Source organism: Larimichthys crocea, chromosome VII, assembly GCF_000972845.2.
Source record: "Larimichthys crocea isolate SSNF chromosome VII, L_crocea_2.0, whole genome shotgun sequence".
Taxonomy (NCBI): domain Eukaryota; kingdom Metazoa; phylum Chordata; class Actinopteri; family Sciaenidae; genus Larimichthys; species Larimichthys crocea.
The window spans coordinates 22,103,290-22,121,606 of NC_040017.1; the positions used below are offsets into that span (position 1 = coordinate 22,103,290).

At 41.0% G+C, this 18,317-nt stretch overlaps 1 protein-coding gene and 3 non-coding genes across 5 annotated transcripts; 3 read left to right on the forward strand and 1 right to left on the reverse strand.

Moving 5' to 3' along the window:
• Positions 1 to 3,361: 3,361 nt before the first annotated feature.
• nek3 (NIMA related kinase 3) lies at positions 3,362 to 10,799 on the reverse strand. 2 transcript variants are annotated; one of them, XM_027280970.1, is made up of 13 exons: positions 10,618 to 10,799; positions 9,381 to 9,474; positions 9,174 to 9,271; positions 8,998 to 9,081; positions 8,612 to 8,679; positions 8,409 to 8,495; positions 7,880 to 7,934; positions 7,471 to 7,671; positions 6,885 to 6,999; positions 6,342 to 6,509; positions 6,115 to 6,246; positions 5,824 to 5,941; positions 3,362 to 5,359 (listed from the first exon to the last, which is right to left on the reverse strand). In XM_027280970.1, exons 2-13 carry the CDS (start codon positions 9,421 to 9,423, stop codon positions 5,293 to 5,295), a joined length of 1,236 nt encoding a protein of 411 aa, XP_027136771.1. In that variant the 5' UTR covers positions 9,424 to 9,474; positions 10,618 to 10,799; the 3' UTR covers positions 3,362 to 5,292. The 2 variants fall into 2 exon arrangements, with proteins under 2 accessions (XP_027136771.1, XP_010737094.2); XM_010738792.3 differs by lacking the exon at positions 10,618 to 10,799 and adding an exon at positions 9,805 to 10,082 and having other exon boundaries at positions 3,363 to 5,359.
• trnak-uuu (transfer RNA lysine (anticodon UUU)) lies at positions 10,503 to 10,575 on the forward strand. Its single transcript has one exon. It is a non-coding gene; the product is annotated as a tRNA-Lys (tRNA).
• A 157-nt stretch (positions 10,800 to 10,956) lies between the features above and the next one.
• trnak-uuu (transfer RNA lysine (anticodon UUU)) lies at positions 10,957 to 11,029 on the forward strand. The gene has a single exon. It is a non-coding gene; the product is annotated as a tRNA-Lys (tRNA).
• A 2,555-nt stretch (positions 11,030 to 13,584) lies between these two features.
• Positions 13,585 to 13,657, forward strand: trnak-uuu (transfer RNA lysine (anticodon UUU)). Its single transcript has one exon. It is a non-coding gene; the product is annotated as a tRNA-Lys (tRNA).
• The last annotated feature ends 4,660 nt before the right edge of the window (positions 13,658 to 18,317 follow it).

Genomic DNA, 18,317 nt, shown 5'->3' on the forward strand with positions numbered 1-18,317 from the left:
ACAAATGCCCATAGCACACTCCACAGCACAACCACACATAAAAGCCAACGCTTATAGGTCAGCCTTGAGGTCAGCATGTTACCCATGAGGAATTTCCACAGAGCCCTTTTAGACCACACAATACTTTCTCTCTTTTCGTCAGCAGTATTCTGTCTCCTTGTTTACCTAACCACAGAAAATCATCTATTTATATCACAAGTGACGCTCTTCGTATCTCCTCAACCCACCCACTGTCTGAGAGCAACAGATCTTAGTGGGATTTAATATTTATTGTTTACTCTATAAATTCAAGTTTCCGCTCAAATTTAAAGATGGTGCGCTTTAAACTACAACTTCCACATCCTTTTGAACCGGGCTTGTGGAGAGGCGCCAAATGTACTGATGCTCGTGGCTTCAGGGTGGGGAGGACACGGCACATTGAGGTCAACTGCATCCAAAAGGAAAACTGCCAGATAAGACCAAGATAATACCACTTGACACAGAGATACCATCAAGCAAGAGAGGCATAACAATCTAATTATTAATACCACATTAAAGGGACATTTTGTCAACAGAACAACAACAAGTCAACAAACAACTCTTTCTGCTTCAACTACACTAGACCGATTTCTATCTTTCTCTATATATTAAAAAAACATTGCTTGTGTAATCCATTCCAGTTAAGTCAATGTGCAACAACATGAACAGTGAAAGAGTATGTTCCTTTATTACATTTCAACACAGAACAGTTTTACGCATCCGCGTGAAACATCTCCGGTGATGCAATCAGTGTTACGTGTGCTCAGAAAATTCTTGAGACATGACTGATTAACATCAGCCATCAGCTGAAACATTAACTAACCTCATTTATCAGTCTGTTTGGTTTGTTCTGTGTGGATGCAGTTTTAGATTAATGAGATATGAATACAGCATCACATTTGATTCAGATTTGAATGAATCAAACTCAACAATGAGCTTCACTGATAAACAAATGTAACAGACTGCATCACTTAAATAATCTTGTGCTGCTATTCTATCTAAAAGGTGAACTAAAGTGCGAAGCAAGCCTGTGCGTGTGTTCATGGCAGTGGTTTCCCTACATCAGATTCATGCAGCCAGTGCAACAAGACTCATAAAAACCACAGTGCCTTTCGTTGGGTTAAAAAGATAGTTGGTGGAATGACCTGTTTTCAACAGAAAAGGTGAAAGTGCAGCAAGTTTTAGGTGGGTGGGAGGCAGAGGCGTTAGAAAATATTCTTTCCTGATTAGGAAAGTGATAAACATGCAAGATTTTATCTTCTACTTTGGCACGAAATGAAAATGAAATGTAAATGAAATAAAGTCCAAGAGTTCAAGCTGTATGCTGTACTTGTGATGCGTTTTTTCACCTTGACGTTCTCACAGTTTGTTCAGTGATATCTGAAAATTTGATGCATGCAAAGCCGGCGTGGGACATAGAAGGACGACGTCACATTTCAATACGCTTAAATGAAACAACGTACTTCCTGCTAAGTAAACTGTATCTGAGTTAGCAGTGGAAAGCTACTCTGTTGAAGGTCTTGTCTGCTATTGATCTATTATTGGCTAAAAGGAAGGATGGCAAAGGGAGAAGCCAACAGAGCCTGTGACCCTGTCTAAAGGTGGATCAGGACCCATCAGGATTCAACAGGCGTGTGAAGTGAAGCACAAACAATAGCAGTGTTTAAAAAACTGCAAATTGCCCAACAACCCGGCACTGAGCCCACACTGTCTCACTTCACATAACCTGAGATCCAAATTTAACTGTTCCTGACCTTTTTACTTTGAGCGGCTGATGAATTACAGAGCTCGTGCTTGGCCACGGCGGTCTCTATTGTCTGATACCGAGCAACAAAACACTGGCAGGAGACAATGGAGGGTCACTGCAGAGGGCTCGAAATAATCATAACAATGACAGCTCCCATATTTATAGTTGCAAAGAGACTCCCAACTGCAACGGCTAAGTGCTTTGTTATTAACAGGAAGAGCTGCTCCCCGTGAAGAATAAACAGCGCTTCGCTTTACTGGGTGAGTCATGGTGGAGGGTTTCATTGTTTCCCTTCTCTGTGTGGTTGATACCAGTGAAGCTATAAATGTCTAATAAACCCTCAAATACAGTCTGAAACTAATGTAGCTGAACGTCTGTAAAAAAAAAAAAAAAACTGAAAGAGTTTGGTAGAAAATGCCTTTCTAAGCATCAGTAGCCAGACAGAGATCACTGGGTCATCTTCCATCTGCGGAGCTCTTCCTGAGTGAAGCTGGGGACGCTCAGAAATCAGGCCACAAAAACAGGCGCTGTGACAGGCAGACAAAAGGGGAACAGATATTGCAGATGACAAGCAGATATGTTGTGATGACGAGCGTGATGACAGAAAGAGGGGGTCGAGGTGTGCAGACAATCTCCCCAAAAACCTAAATGAAAGGCCTTTCCGTGCATCATTTGATAAGAAAGGAAGTTACTTGATTGTCTGCTATCAGGTCACCAGGATGAGCAGGAACAAAATCAACGAAGCACTTGAGATAAGACGTCTGAGCGGTAGGTGCAACCTTACCGTGCCTCTGAGTAGATACAGGATGTCACACATTTTTGAGTCAGATTCGAATGTATAACGAACAGAGAAAAAGGAAACGCTACATTACCATGTGCATCTCAGTTCCACTGATTTCTCTGTGCTCAGTCAGCTCACATGCGAGGCTCCGCATGCGAGCGTTGTGGTTTTGCTTGTAGCTACTTGACAGAAAACACAGCAGCGAGGTCACGGGAGGTGTTGGGACCTCGGAACGACACTTCTTCAGTTCTCAGGGTTCTTTTTCAAGTCAGTGAGTTGTTGATTTGACCAGTTTTTGATCGCACACCATCACAGTGTAGGAGTGTTGCACAGAAGAGCAATCCATTCAAAGAGAAATGTCTTTTTTGACCCATTTATAGCCAATGAGATACAACAGACACGACTTCACATCCTTCCTGCAAGAGGAAGCTCCTGTTCATCTGCTTTGTTTGGCTGTATATTTTCTCAACTACAACTTCATAAAATTGTTCCGTCAGGATTTTTTTCTTTTCAAGCCCGCTCCTGCACCCTTGACCTAACAGTAAAAGGACTGAACACAATAACAGGAACACCTGCGCAGTTTCATGCATAGTCTGATAGCAATAAATCCTTTAGTTTATGAAGTCTAATTTGTTGAGACTTTGCTCGAGAGGCTCATTTCTGAGATGTTATGGTGAGGCCTCATTTCCTGTCTTATTATATTAGTGGCACTCAAGAGTAATCTGAATATAAATCAAGGAGGGAAATCAAGAAAAATGAAGTGATTAAGCACACAAAAAGTCAATTTATTGTATGCACTGCGATGTTCTGTTATTTTTACGAGCTCCTCGACCTCAGCTGCCGTTTGCCTGCTTGCACAGGGTTACTCCTTCTAGGACAACAAGTCTTATGTCAGACTTCCAATGTCAATATTACATGTAGACCAAACTCTTTAGAGCTCTTACCAGTATTTAGGGCTATTAGATATAAGCATTTTGCATATTGGTGCAGTAAGTTTGGGGAACATAAACATGCTTTAAATATATATTTTTTAAATGCTCAAAACAACAGGCTTAAATTTAAAACAACAACAACCTTTCACCTAAATAAAATGCAGTGGAACATTACAAAGGTTTCCTGATTTACATCAGGAAATATATGAACAAAGAAGAAGCAAACAAACCTCAGAATCTGACCGAGCATTTTCTTTGCCAACTTGACACTTTTTGATACTCAAAGCTGTGTCCCGAGTACTGAGCTTCAATAAATGAACTATTACAGCCCTTAATAACACTTCTTTGTATACCCCACTCACACACCCCAGACCCCTCAGTTCATATTAGATGCCTGAGCTACACAGATGCTGTCTAGCTCGTCATGGACACTGATGGGAGACCCTCCTATCTGCAGGACACACAGCATCGCAGTGTTGCAGCTCTTCTGTGCTACACCACTTCATCTGTATCTTTGCTAAACACGGACATCTTTGGAGGTACAAGGGGAAACATGGGACAGGCAGGGGACTATAGTGTGTGAGCCCTGGAGGGGGGATTCAGTGTGGCTTCGAGATAAGGGACAAGCTGCAGCCCCAGGCTTCCTCAATAAAACACATCATGAGCAGATATCTGGCAAGAGACTCTCATATAGTCGAGTCCTCTTGTCAGCCAATGGGAAAGGAACCTTGGCAGCTGGATAATCCATCCGTGGTGTGGCTGTTGGTGAATCAGCATCATTATGGTTTTGTTGACTCAAGGGTCTAGTATCTATATCCTGTTAAGCCCGAACTGTCATGGGCGAGGCTCAGCTTTTGTTTTACTGTTGCCAGATGTGATTAAGCTATTGTGTGCTTTTATTCTACGCTGCAGAGCTTTTAATTGGCAAAACAAAGGGAGTAACAGGCTCTACTTGTTCTCTTACGTTAGATGTCTTTATGCTCTGATGGCTACCAAAAACCCAAGAACGTAGTCCCTTAAATTCACATATAAGTGGAGGGTAGAAGGGAGGATTTATGACTACATTCTGGAGGATTTCAACAGGTTTAATGATAACTGAACCAGATTTTCACTCCTTTCTACAAAAAGCTTCATAACAGTGATTTCAACTCCACCTAGTGGCGCATAATCAGCAAAGAGCAGCACTGTCATCTCTGTGTCTGCACTGTTGTGGTCACAGTAAATTAAAGACAACACATCATGTCTAACCAAGAGGAATAAAACACAAAGAATACCAATGACAGACCATGTTTAGTCTACTTTTGATATTGCAGAGGAAACAGATATCAAACAGTGCGGGCAGGCTCAAAATCGTGTGACCCCACAGAGACCCTGCTGCTCCGAGTCTAATATTTCCTGCTTTCCCGACAAGCCAAACAGAAGCTTCCAGACGGCTTCCATCTGCTGGGAATGTTATCACTGGTAACCTGAACGGTGCCCAGCAGATGTTCACATCAAATAAGAGACAGAGCACACAGACACATCACAAGCATCTTGATGTAAAGAAAAAAAGGTTTTATGACAACTAGTTGAACAATATTCAGTTGAAATGTGTTTCATATTTCATAAAAAAAACTTTGTCAGAGCTTAACTGGATTTTTGTAAACTTGTACATAACCTGCTATACATGATATAAATTACTCCTCATTTAAAACCAGCAATGCCTGGTCTTATATACATCAAGTTAAATGATTTTTGGCATATGCACACAGTTTGTGTTTTCAGCTAATGTAAACACAAGGACAGCTTTGTGATAGTATCCGCTGAGGGAGGCTTTAGTGTTCCGAAAACATTTTGTCAAGTTCATCTATCCAGTCACTTGGGTGTTCTTCCTCAAAGTCTCTGTGGAGAGAAGACGAGCTTTGTTTTGGTAATAGATCACAAATTATACAAACACAACATACATTCAACAGAGCAGAACAGAGATTCATACAGCACTCTCTCTACGCATTAATAATTGATGTGAATTTAAATGTGAATAATGTTTATTTTGTCAAACGCTACGAGTCATATTTTTTTTATGTTTTATTTTACAGCTTTAGAAGCTTTAAAAAGTTATTTTGAAAAAAGTAAAATTGACCCATGAGTATCATACAATTCCAGTCAACTAACAAATTTAGCCCTTAGTATCTTTGCAAGATTTGTACATACAGGGCCACACGGTGCCAACATCAACCATCAGGACGTCTGAATAAAACCATAAACCTACAGGTTTACCTTTTTATCCTGCTGATCCACTGTACGACCAGTCAGATTAGACAAAATATGCTCATCATCATCATTATCAGTAAGTCAAGGTCGCTTACGTGTCTTCATCATCAGAGCGAGGCTGAAGCCGGTCCTCATCTACGGCCACTTCCGGCTCAGGGCCGTCTGTGTCGTCACCCTGTGGCTGGGAGAGGGGTCCCACCAGTGGGTCATCGCCTGAAAACAGAAAGCACAACACCACAGAGAACCATTTATATCATCCACAACACTGATGTATTCACATTAGGAGTGAAATGTATAATAATATTTTGAAAATATCCACAGGTTATATTTACTTGTGTGTTTTAGGAAGGCTGATTATATTAAAATGAATTCAAATATCAACAGACCTCCTTTGTTTATTAAAAAGGTGCTGAAGGCTCTTTGCAGCTGGGCCTTCTCCAACATATTCAGAAGCCTCTCAGGAGGATCCTTGTCCCATCGCCTCCTCTGCCTGCCGTCCTTCTGCCCCGCTGACACACCTGGAAGAACAGAATTACATCTCATATGTTCTGATACAACATCAAACCTGTCCAAACTTATAAGGGAGTAAAAAAAAAAACCGCTGCTATCATACTTCCATGAGTAGAGCCAGCGAGGGGCCGGCTGTCTGATGCCATGCTGTCATTTGAGATGAGGCTTGCGTTGGCTAACATCTGCATCACAGTGTCCGACGGCTCAGTCGCCCACTGCTTTCGAGGACCCGGCTCTCTGCTTTCACAGCAGGCTTCAGGTAACTCCACACCTGAGGTAAAATGTTACTCATGATTATTTTTTTCTTATTTGTTTTTTTTTGTTTTCAAGAGTGCCCTGACAAGAAATCACATTTCTATTCCGTTCACAAGAACCCAGAGGGTTTAGAAAAAATGCAAACAAAGTAAAAATGCACTCGCTACAAGCAATGTTGTGGTTACAACGTGCTCGTAATCATAAAGATGTTTCACTTGCAACAGAAATAAATTATTCATGTTTCTTTTTGCATTTAGTGTCAGTTCCTCCTTAAACAAAATGTCTCAGAGTGTTAGAGAAACAACTCAGATGATACTCCTCCTGTGTTTTGGGAATGGCAGCAGTATATCCTGTTGTTATACGCTTGTGTTGACTTTGACTTTGACTCCACCTTCAAATGTCGATGTTTTTATTAAACTCTTCTCTCCCAGAAGATCAGCCACCTTCATCCCCTCTTCTCTGTTCCATCGACCCGGGCGCCTGCCCCGTTCCTCCGTCTCAATCGCCTGTAAAAGATGAGCGTGAGCTTTGCGGACCATCTGAACTAACAGCAGCTTGTCAAAGGTCAGATTCCACGAAGGGGGTCACAGCAGGCTGGGGAAATTGTGTAAGAGTTTAAATTCTCACTTCGACAACATGTGGTGACAGTGTGTCGTTATGATGAATGGGCAGCCATAAACTCACTTCAGGTTCAACTGCTTGAGTGACTGTCACTGTGCAGGAAGCTGAAAAGCTGCAGTGAGTGTGTGGGATTTAATGGATCTAGTGATGTAGATGCTGACTGCAACCTCCTCGTCTCCCTGAAAGAGGATCTGTAGCCTCTATAGATAGAAAAAAGCTTATTCTAAGGCAACAAAAACATAATGATTCTCATTTTCAGGAGATTAGACACTAATGAAAATACAGTTATCTGCCACAAGCCCCCTAAATCTTACACATTGGACCTTCAAGTGCACAGGTAGTGTCTGTGTTTTTACCTGGCAGGGCAGATGTGTTCGCAGGAGTTTGGAAACCCGGTGACAGGTCAGGATGGTATGCAACGATGGCCTGTCTTTTGGGTTTGTCTTGAACATCTGCTTGACCAAATACTGCAGCTCATAGGGCAGATAATTGGGGAGGGGAGGGTACGCACCCCGACACACCTTAAGAATCAGGCTCTTCCAGCTGGACGCCTGGAACTGGACACAAGAATAAGGTGTGTGAGCCACAAAAAAAATACACATCAGATAATCCAATTCAGCTGAAGATACTGGACCTCCATCATTCCACAACAATGCTCTGCAGTATCTCACTGTGCTACTTCATGTAATGCATTCATTGACAATATTTGGACAGAGGCCCGCGGTCAAACCCGCGGTACATGGAGAGTGCAGGGAGGGGTAATACCGGGTGTCGCAGGGTGCAGAGCTCGTAGAGAACGCAGCCCAGAGACCACACATCACTGCAGAACACAACAACACAGAGACGGTTATTCATTCACATCAGACGTTCGTCATGTACTGGCACAGTCAACAAAGATACAAGACCGGTTAACCCACGCATGAGTTACATAACCACAGCTGAGCACAGAACACAGAAAATTTATGAAAAACATTCACAAGCTTTGTTAATCAAGCCCGGAAGGGATAGCCTAAACAAACATGGAGATTTTATAGTGCATTCTTCATTGTTTGTCTGGTCATTGACTGTGAAGTCTCAGATATCAGAGTTTCCCTTTAAAGCACTAATGAGGGAAACACATTGCATATGATAAAACACTTCTGGAGTATGTTAAAGCTGCACTGCTGGTGTCGTACAAACATGCATACTGTAAACATTACATAATGTGTACTTTCTGTAAACAAACAAACAAACAAACATATGTATGGTGTATGTAAAAATACGGAAGTGTATAGTCTTTAGGAGCCGGTCGAACCTCTTATTGTTGTATGGCTTGTTGTCCCAAATTTCTGGAGCCACATAATACGGCGTCCCAACATATGCATGAGCGTAAGCCTTCGAGCTGCAACACAATCACAAATAAATATAGTCAAGGTTAGAGCATAATAGCAGCAAATCAAAGCACTGAGCATTAACTTAAAATAGGCAAACACAACTGTTGACTTGATCTTCCTGTACCTGTTCAGAACACATGCTGAACCAAAGTCCCCGAGCTTGATTGTCCCATTATCTGTCAGGAAAATGTTCTGGGTAAAGGAAATGACAGGAGAAGTGATGACTTAACATGTAGTACAAAATAAAAAGCAGTGTAACCAAGGCAAAATGATGATATTGTGCAATTAATGGGAAATAATAATAATTATCTCATCACTGTACATTTCACTCCAGCGCTCGCTGCATGCGTCCAACCGATACACTAAATTATTGACTGCTTATTTAATTCAATTCAGAGAACAAACATGAATTCATAATACCTGTTCTAATGGGTCAACACATTTCACTATAAAATCTATTAACATGTATACTTGTAATAAACTACAATGATTAACTAGAGGTGACTGTACCTTGGACTTCAGATCTCTGTGCAAAACCCGTTTATCATGGATATACTTTGCGGCGGCACACATTTGAGCAAACCACCTCAAGACCTGAAAAAGATTTCAGTGAAACAAACCTTAAAAAAGGAAGGAACGACAGTCACATAACACTGTGAGAATAGTTAAATTCAGTCGAGGCCTACATCATCGACGCAGAACTGTGTCGTTTTCTGTTGGCGTATCCTCTGGAGCAGGTCTCCACCGCTGCAGTACTCCATAACAATACACAGGAGGTCATCAGCTGAACAAACACAATCACATTGCCTATTCAAACAATAATAAGAGTCTAAAATGTTTTGTAATACGTCTTAAAAGAGAGTGTTATTGTGTATGTGTGTGTGTGTGAATACCTTCAAATGCCTCCCTGAAGGCCACGATATTAGGATGTTTCATTCTGGACAGCAGGACTGCCTCTCTCCTCGAGTTCTCCAGTTTGGACTTATTCTATAAAAATGCAAAATACAAGCATGAATGCATTTTTTTTTTTTTATTATTATGCAAAACAAACAGCATCCACTCTGTCTCTGTGCAGGCACCACAGTCTGCTGTGTTATCAGCACAGTGTAAATAACATTTCCATATCCGACCCCCAGGCTATAACATAACAGTCTGAATTTAAATACAGTGTGCAGAGCTTTACTCAACATGCTGGTGCAAATGCAGCATTTATGTTTAATTTACTATTTAGTCACTGATATGATGTGACTTGCTGCACTGATGGATGGATGTGAGGGTGAGGATTAAATAACTATATAAATATTTGTTTGCAAATACCTTTGGCAGCTGGATTTCTTTGACCACATACTTCTCCTGGGTGCTTTTACACCGGACTAACAAAGCCCGGCCGAATGACCCTTCACCGATGACTTTGTGGAGTGAGTATCTCTCCATGGAGCTCCTTCATCAAGGATCAAGAGGATAAAAACTACTAATTTATATATATTTTTTAAAAGAGACTGAAACACCTGAACGCGTGCTGTTTTTGTTTGGCCGCTACTTCCTTATTATTGCGTGACGTAGGTAAGAGACACACCTGTACCGTGCAGCAGAGCCGCGAGATGGCGGTAGATCACAGTCTGTGACTCCTAAGATAGGTTTCTATAGAGACCATAATATGGTGCCATGTTAGTCAGATCATCTCATATTAAAGTATCCTGATTATCTTTTATGTTATTGATCAATTATGTAATGTTAGTATGTATATAAATCTGGATTTTAATAATGTTTCTCTTATATGTCTGTCCTTATGTCTATAGTACATAGTCCGGCTCCTGTTCTGGCACGACATCGGCTCTGCTACCTGTCAGCATTTGCCCACACTCAGGGCATGAAAACCTCCTCTCACCTGTGGTACAAACACTACCTCCAAACACACTCCTCTGGTACTCTGAGCTCACAGTTCCTTGCAGGTGAGCACAAGGTAAATAAAGGGCGTCAGCTGACCAGAGAGACCACGTGGTTTTTCTTCAAGAGCCCGGATAGCTCAGTCGGTAGAGCATCAGACTTTTAATCTGAGGGTCCAGGGTTCAAGTCCCTGTTCGGGCGGAAGTTTTATCCAATTTCAAGTGGATGGAGGACACAACTTACCTTGCTGGAAAGAGAAAAGCATCCTTGGGTCTGTCAGAAAGCAATCTGTAGGTGCAGCTGAATGAAGACTGTAACCTCTTGTCTCCTAGTTCCTAGTTTATCTTTAAGACATTAAAGATCATGGTTCAACATTTCTGTTGTTTTTTTTTTAGGCAGGACTGTGTAAATGCACAGCCAAGGTCATAAGACCCAATACTTTTTCACATCAGCTATTCTGACATTAAATAGTCCGGTCAACGCGGGTGTTACCAATGACACTAATCAAGATATAACATAAAATCAGTCTACAGGTAAAGCGATGAGACGGAGAGAGAGGGACCACGTGATATTGCTGCAAGAGCCCGGATAGCTCAGTCGGTAGAGCATCAGACTTTTAATCTGAGGGTCCAGGGTTCAAGTCCCTGTTCGGGCGCAAGTTTTAGACAATTATAAACGGACCTTGTAGGTAAGAGGAAATCACTCCAACTATAGATGAGGCTGAATGTTGAGCCTAGTCACTGATCTCACATGACAATCAGCAGCTTCCCTGTGAAACAGATGTGTTTTTAAGAAAATGAAGATCCTGAGTATTAACTCTGAATCAATGCAGAAAAATAATGAGGTCATAAGTCCTAATCCTTCCCAGAGAAAGTTTTGCTCAGACACCAATTTGTATTCGTAAAAATGATGATTCTGCTGAGGGCTTTTTAAAATCAAATGGATTATTTAATGTATTATTAATGGATGCCAAATTCAGTTAACATTGAACATCATATCTAGTGTGTGTGAAACAGTAGAAGAAATTCCTTGTATGCTTATAAAATCAGCTATATTACCAGAAACAATGCACACACAAAACAACCTGACTGTGCTCACATGGCTCTGTTTGAATGTAATTTCTGCCATGCATACATCCATATGGGATATGAAAATCACATCACCTGTGGTAATGCTACGGAGACTTGCACGAGAAGATGTATTGCATTGCGTCGATAATGTAATACTGAGTAAAGACAATGCAGTCTTTGACATTTACTGTGATGGATCACACAACTTAAGCAACTCCCAAGAGTCTGATAATAGATTTTCATTACCCACCACAATGAGTGGAGACCACTGATTGGGCACTACTTCCTTATTATTGCATGACGCAGGGCGAGGCACACCTGTACTGTGCACCTGGGCCGCTAGATGGCAAAAGTAGAACACTGAGTTAGAAGAAATAAGCTGAAATGTGATGAGACATGTGAGTTAAGTAGAAATACGTGTAAACTTCTCAAGAGCCCGGAGAGCGGTACTTGGGTACCGAGCGTCTGTATAATCTCCTCCAATCACGTTGCCCTATTTCCATCTTTCTTCATCTTTCAGCCAATCACAGTAGTCCTTCTCCAAAATTGATGGGACGGACCAATCACGGCCCACCATTTCCATCTTTGCCATCAGCCAATCACAGTGGTCCTTCTCCAAAATTGATGGTACGGACCAATCGCGGCCCACCATTTCCATCTTTGCCATCAGCCAATCACAGTGGTCCTTCTCCAAAATTGATGGGACGGACCAATCACGGCCCACCATTTCCATCTTTGCCATCAGCCAATCACGATGGTGCTTCTCCAAAATTCAGTCGGCTGGACTTCAGGTGTCTTTAGACACCTGTGGAGACTTGCACAAAAAGATGTATTGCAGTGCGTCGATAATGTAATACTGAGTAAAGATAATGCAGTCTTTGACATTTACTGTGATGGATCACACAACTTAAGCAACTCCCAAGAGTCTGATAATAGATTTTCATTACACACCACAATGAGTGGAGACCACTGATTGGGCACTACTTCCTTATTATTGCATGACGTAGGGCGAGGCACACCTGTACTGTGCACCTGGGTCGCTAGATGGCAAAAGTAAAACACTGAGTTAGAAGAAATAAGATGAAGTGTGATGAGACATGTGAGTTAAGTAGAAATACCACGTGTAATCTTCTCAAGAGCCCGGACAGCGGTACTTGGGTACCGAGCGTCTGTATAATCTCCTCCAATCACGTTGCCCTATTTCCATCTTTCTCCATCTTTCAGCCAATCACAGTGGTCCTTCTCCAAAATTGATGGGACGGACCAATCGCGGCCCACCATTTCCATCTTTGCAATCAGCCAATCACAGTGGTCCTTCTCCAAAATTGCTGGGACGGACCAATTGCGGCCCACCATTTCCATCTTTGCCATCAGCCAATCACGATGGTGCTTCTCCAAAATTCAGTCGGCCGGACTTAAGGTGTCTTTAGACACCTGTGGAGACTTGCACGAGAAGATGTATTGCAGTGCGTCGATAATGTAATACTGAGTAAAGACAATGCAGTCTTTGACATTTACTGTGATGGATCACACAACTTAAGCAACTCCCAAGAGTCTGATAATAGATTTTCATTACACACCACAATGAGTGGAGACCACTGATTGGGCACTACTTCCTTATTATTGTATGACGCAGGCAGGGCGAGACACACCTGTACTGTGCACCTGGGCCGCTAGATGGCAGTGGATCATAATCTCTAAATCCTTCATTCGGACTCATTTCATATTTTAATTAATTAAGTGTTTTTAATTAAGTGTTTTTATAATATAGAAGATAACGTCTTTACCATTTCCTCTTCATTTTGTAATGTTATTATGTGTGCACTTTATGTTCTGTTCATAATGTTGCTCTACCATATTTGCCCCTCCTTTTCGACAAACCTGTTCAGTAAATGAAGTTGAACCTTCTCATAAAAGTAGGTTTGGACCTGATCAGTGTGGATTTCCTCCCCTGACCCAGCCAGTCCACTGAAGTGCAGAGAAACTGCATGCTCTGCTGCAGAAGAAGCATCAGATGCGTGGAGATAATGTGTACCATGACTTGTAGGGTCGTGTAATCGTGACAAAAGTAAAATACTGTCAGATGAAATGTGATGAAACGTGAGTAAAGTAGAAATACCACGTTTGCACATGTTCAAGAGCCCGGATAGCTCAGTCGGTAGAGCATCAGACTTTTAATCTGAGGGTCCAGGGTTCAAGTCCCTGTTCGGGCGGAAGTTTTAGACAACTTCAGGCACTTCAGATTAAACTCAAAAGATCCCTGCCGTCCTGCAAAGGCTAAACCCGGTGTAGATAATCGCATGGATGAAGACTTGCTGGTGAAACGGACCAGCCGAGGTGAAGCAAGGGAAAGCAGGATGTGGGTGGAGCTGAATCAAACACACAAGAGAACCAATGACTTCCAGACTAACAGATGTATTTAATGTAAAATGATAAAAAAAAATCCTATTACAGCAACACATGCACATTTGTGTGAATGAAGAGCTGTAGTCTGAGTTCATGAGTCCTTTCTCAGGCACCGAAAGCAATCTGTTCTTTTAAGTTTGTTCACATTGATTTATTCATTCATTGTGTCATTATAGAGAGACAGCTGATTTCTGTTCTTTTTAAACAGTCAAAGTTAAAAGCATCGAAATCAGCCTCCAAAGCCCACCTTGTGTGATTGTACATTCCCAGAAACTGTACAGACAACCTGGGTGTCCTCATTAGTAACCATGGCTCAGTTTGAATGTCTATTTCATACGTCTATTGGTCTCATATATATTCATGTATATATATATAAGATATCACATTATGCGACAATGCTGTGCAGACTTGGAAAACCATATCCTATCTTCTGTTATAAGAGTAGCAGTGTGTGCGTCGTGGTGTGAAAGAGTGACGGTAAATGTGAGCAGAGCAGTGAATTTGTCAGTCTGGTACTGTACACTGTAGGTTACAGTTTGTCAGTGAATGCAGGCTGCAACTTCTCAAGACCAAGCACTATCTGAAGTGCTATCTACAGTGAGAAAACTAAACGGAGGCACCAAAAGCAAATAGATTAGAGTTGAGTCAAACTGTGCTATGTAGTGGAAATACAGCTTTTAGTTTGTTCTGGGCCGTTGTAGAATCACGACCCACTTTATCGAAAACACAACTATTCTCAGGTCATCACTCACAAATGGAAACAACATGAATATTATAGTCAATTACTGCCAATAGTTGCACTTAAATATTGCTGATCCTTTAGCCAACTTTCAAGAGACAGCTAATAGACACATTAGTATTGTATGGAGACAACTGGCTGACACGAACAGCAGGAAAAAAAATACACCCCAAATACGTATAGCATGCATTTGTACAGGGTCAGCACAAATGCAAATTGTGTGTGTGGTTTGTAGTTAAGGAGCTGAAACTGGAAAACACAACGCCATCGCCTTTCATGTTCAGCAGAATCCCCCTAACATCTTGTGCAGCATAAAGCAAGTGCTTCATCGCCAAATTATTGCATAGCGGGTCTAATATTTGTCTCATTACGTCCTGTTTTCTGCTCTCTGGCAGTGCTCTGGTGGCACCTATCAGCAAATAGCCTACCACAGGAGGAAAATAAGGGCAATAATGAGGTAAATATTGGGCATGGTGCAACAGTTTGTCTACAGTTCCTGGATTGTGCTGCACTAGCTGTTTGGAGATAAGTGATGGACGTTTCTTGTGCTTTTATTGGAGCTGTAAAAAAGATGTTGAGGTTAACTTAGTTGGGAAAGAAGGCCTGTACAAAGCTCAGTGGAGCTTCTGTTAACAAATGGGGATTAACTAATATTTTAAACAATTAGCTCTTCACTTTGCAATATAGAATTTAATGCAAGTATCGAGGTAAATCACAAAGTTGGCTTGATTATACCTATACCAGTATTTAAGGATCAGTAAACTTTGTTCTACAAATAAAACCTGAATAAACCGAGCGTGACGCAATCACATTTTTAACCTCAAATAGCAGCTTTCTTTTGTCCAGCGTAACAAAATGGTGTTTGTATAATTGACTAAAGTACAACAATGTCAGACTGGTGAGGAACTTACACATGGCCAGCTATCTAATCATTAATAACTAACAGGGTGCAAAATTTACTTTTTATGTGGATGTTCAAATTTTACCAGTATTTGGCTGCTGAAGGACCAAGCTGTGCAAATATAGTGTTTGTGTGTGTGACAAAATATTTTATCTGTGATGTGATAGGACTGATAGGATAGGATAAATATCATATTTCTACAAGAACGGATACTGCTGTACGTGTTTGTGCTGCTGAGAGCATTTGAATGCAGAATCATAACATATGGTATCAGTCAGACGCTGTGACACTTCTAGTTTGAGCTGCTTCACAAAAAAAAAAAAAAGACATATGACTGACATGAGGCAGCTGTGAGGCAATAAAAAATCAAAGTGAATGACATTCAGAGTCTCTAGTGTAGAAGTTTCTCAATCCTCGGGTCCGACATGCGGGCCGGTGATATACAAACCTGGTCATTAGAAATAGTTGACTTGACGTTTTTAAGATTCCCTCTATATATTAAAGTCAGGACTTCATTCATGTTCTTGAAAGAGAAAACAAAAGTACACTTTATTCACATCACATCTTGATAACTCTCCTGGGGCCATGAGAAGTTTGGGGCCAAAATGTGGCCATGGGGCAAAAAAACAGACACTTTCTACAAAAGATTTTCTGTGATGTGAAAATGTTTTCAGAGAACGTTGCTCAGGTTATAAAATTAGTCATTTTTAAGGTTCATTTAATTTTTTATGTTTGAGGTTGAAAATAAAACATCTCCTCTAACATAAAACACATTGATATCTTGCAGACATACTTTCTAGGAGAAGCGTACATTATGTTAAAAGCCATCAAAGAGTCCTTCATGGGGATGGTAGCAAGTCCACTGCGCCTGAGAAAGCGTTTTTGTGAGTCATTCAGAAACCCATTAAAAGACAGAGAAAGATATAATATTTAGTGGTTTATTATGAAACATAATACATGTACAGATATTGTTGCAATATAGTGTTACTTCAATATCTGTTTGCCCATATGAGACATTTTAGTGTATGAGAGAAACGAAGATGGCAGCGTTAAATGCTTAAATTAATGCGCCTGTGAGAAATTAGATAATGAAAATGGAAAATTACGAAGAGCATGAATTTGTGTTCAGAGTGATGCGGCTGATATAATAAGCCATCTCATAGAGGAATTTCTAAAGATGTAGCCTGATTCCAAACCACTGGATCGCTGCCAACGTCTTAAAATTGTTCAGCGATTCAAACAGAATGGATAAATGAGCTGAAACCAAACGGCGATTCAGACTGATTATCTGGCTATTAAAAACGGACATCAAAGAAACAAAACCGTCATCTGTTATGCTGTGAAGCTGCTTTGTGGATGGTGAAGGTCACTTTGTGGGACGACCCAAAGTTGAGCTAAACTTTAAGGCCCATCTGAGCATCATATAACAGGTTTTTATCACCGCTCTTAACCTGAGAGCATATGTTGAATCCCGGACACTGTCACCTTGTCCTTCTTTTTCAGTTCATTGTCCTCACTGTTGTTTATCTGTTTATCCTTCACAGGCTTTGGGGATGGATCAGACAACACTTACAGCACCACCATCCTCCTGTATGTTAGCTGGTGAGAGCTTCGGGGAGCTCAACAACAAATATCAGGCGTGCAAAGGAGTGGAAATATACCTAACAATATGATTATCAGTTACCTAATAAAGTTTTAGTGAAACAGCTTCAATCCTTCCTGGAATGCACCAAAGTCTGAACCTGCGTGTGGTTGGATATTAAACTGCTCTTCAGGAAGAAAAGCCTACGTACTGCTTCTGTAAAACCTTTCAAAACAAGACGTATGATTGGACGAATACATTTGAACAAACTCTCAGTAATAACATAAATCTAAAGAGACAAAAAAAACATAAAAAGACAAGATATCAGTTTTTGAAAGTGTGTAAAGAAAATCCCAACAAGATTATATGAAACCATATTTGACCTTTAAAGTTATCAAAGGATAAAAAAACATTGATTTTTTTTTTCATTCTCAGTACCTGGGGAGCAGACGGACATACAGCTTTGACATCACCTTATAAAGACGTGGGCATCATCTTATTGCAGTCATGTTAGGAGAAACACTGTCCTCCCCTGACATTCTGAATTGTTATTTATGTCTGCACAATAAAGCCATGCATAATTCAGTTTGAGGGCAAAGTAAATTACTGGACCTTCCCGGGAGAAACAACAAAGTGGCAGAAACTTTGGAAAGAAAACAGGAGTGTTGGCACATCTGTCCATATGCCACCATTGCCATAGTGCATTTTATTTTTTTATGTGATATTTTCCAGTACTCAGAGACTTGTGTCTGTGGTATTTTGGTACATTTACCACAGGATTGCGCCACATGCAGGACGTGTGGTCATTTACCACTGAACCTGTGGTACAATGCTGTGGTAGATGTCCCAAATTCCACACAAGTCTCCGTGTACCACAGAAATACCAGAGGAAAATGTCACAACAGCACAAAGAGTACAAGAGAAAGTTACCTCAAAACACTTTGGGTACCAGGAACATGTTATTTGATATAACTGGGAGTTCTTGAGAAAAATATCAGGCTCTTTTAAATGCTTGATTTTTAACTCTCTTTGTCTGTGATCCAGCACTATGCAGTGGGTTTGATGAAGCTTGTTGGCAATGAGAAATCCTTTTACCATTGGACATTTTGATTTATTGCAGCCTTGAACTTAAATTATTATCATTCGAAAAAGTGAGTGATCTTCATCTGCAGTCAAACAAAGACAGTGACTTACTTAGTGATGGGCTGTCTTAGTTTAATGGGTCTCTAAAACATAGAGTTTCTC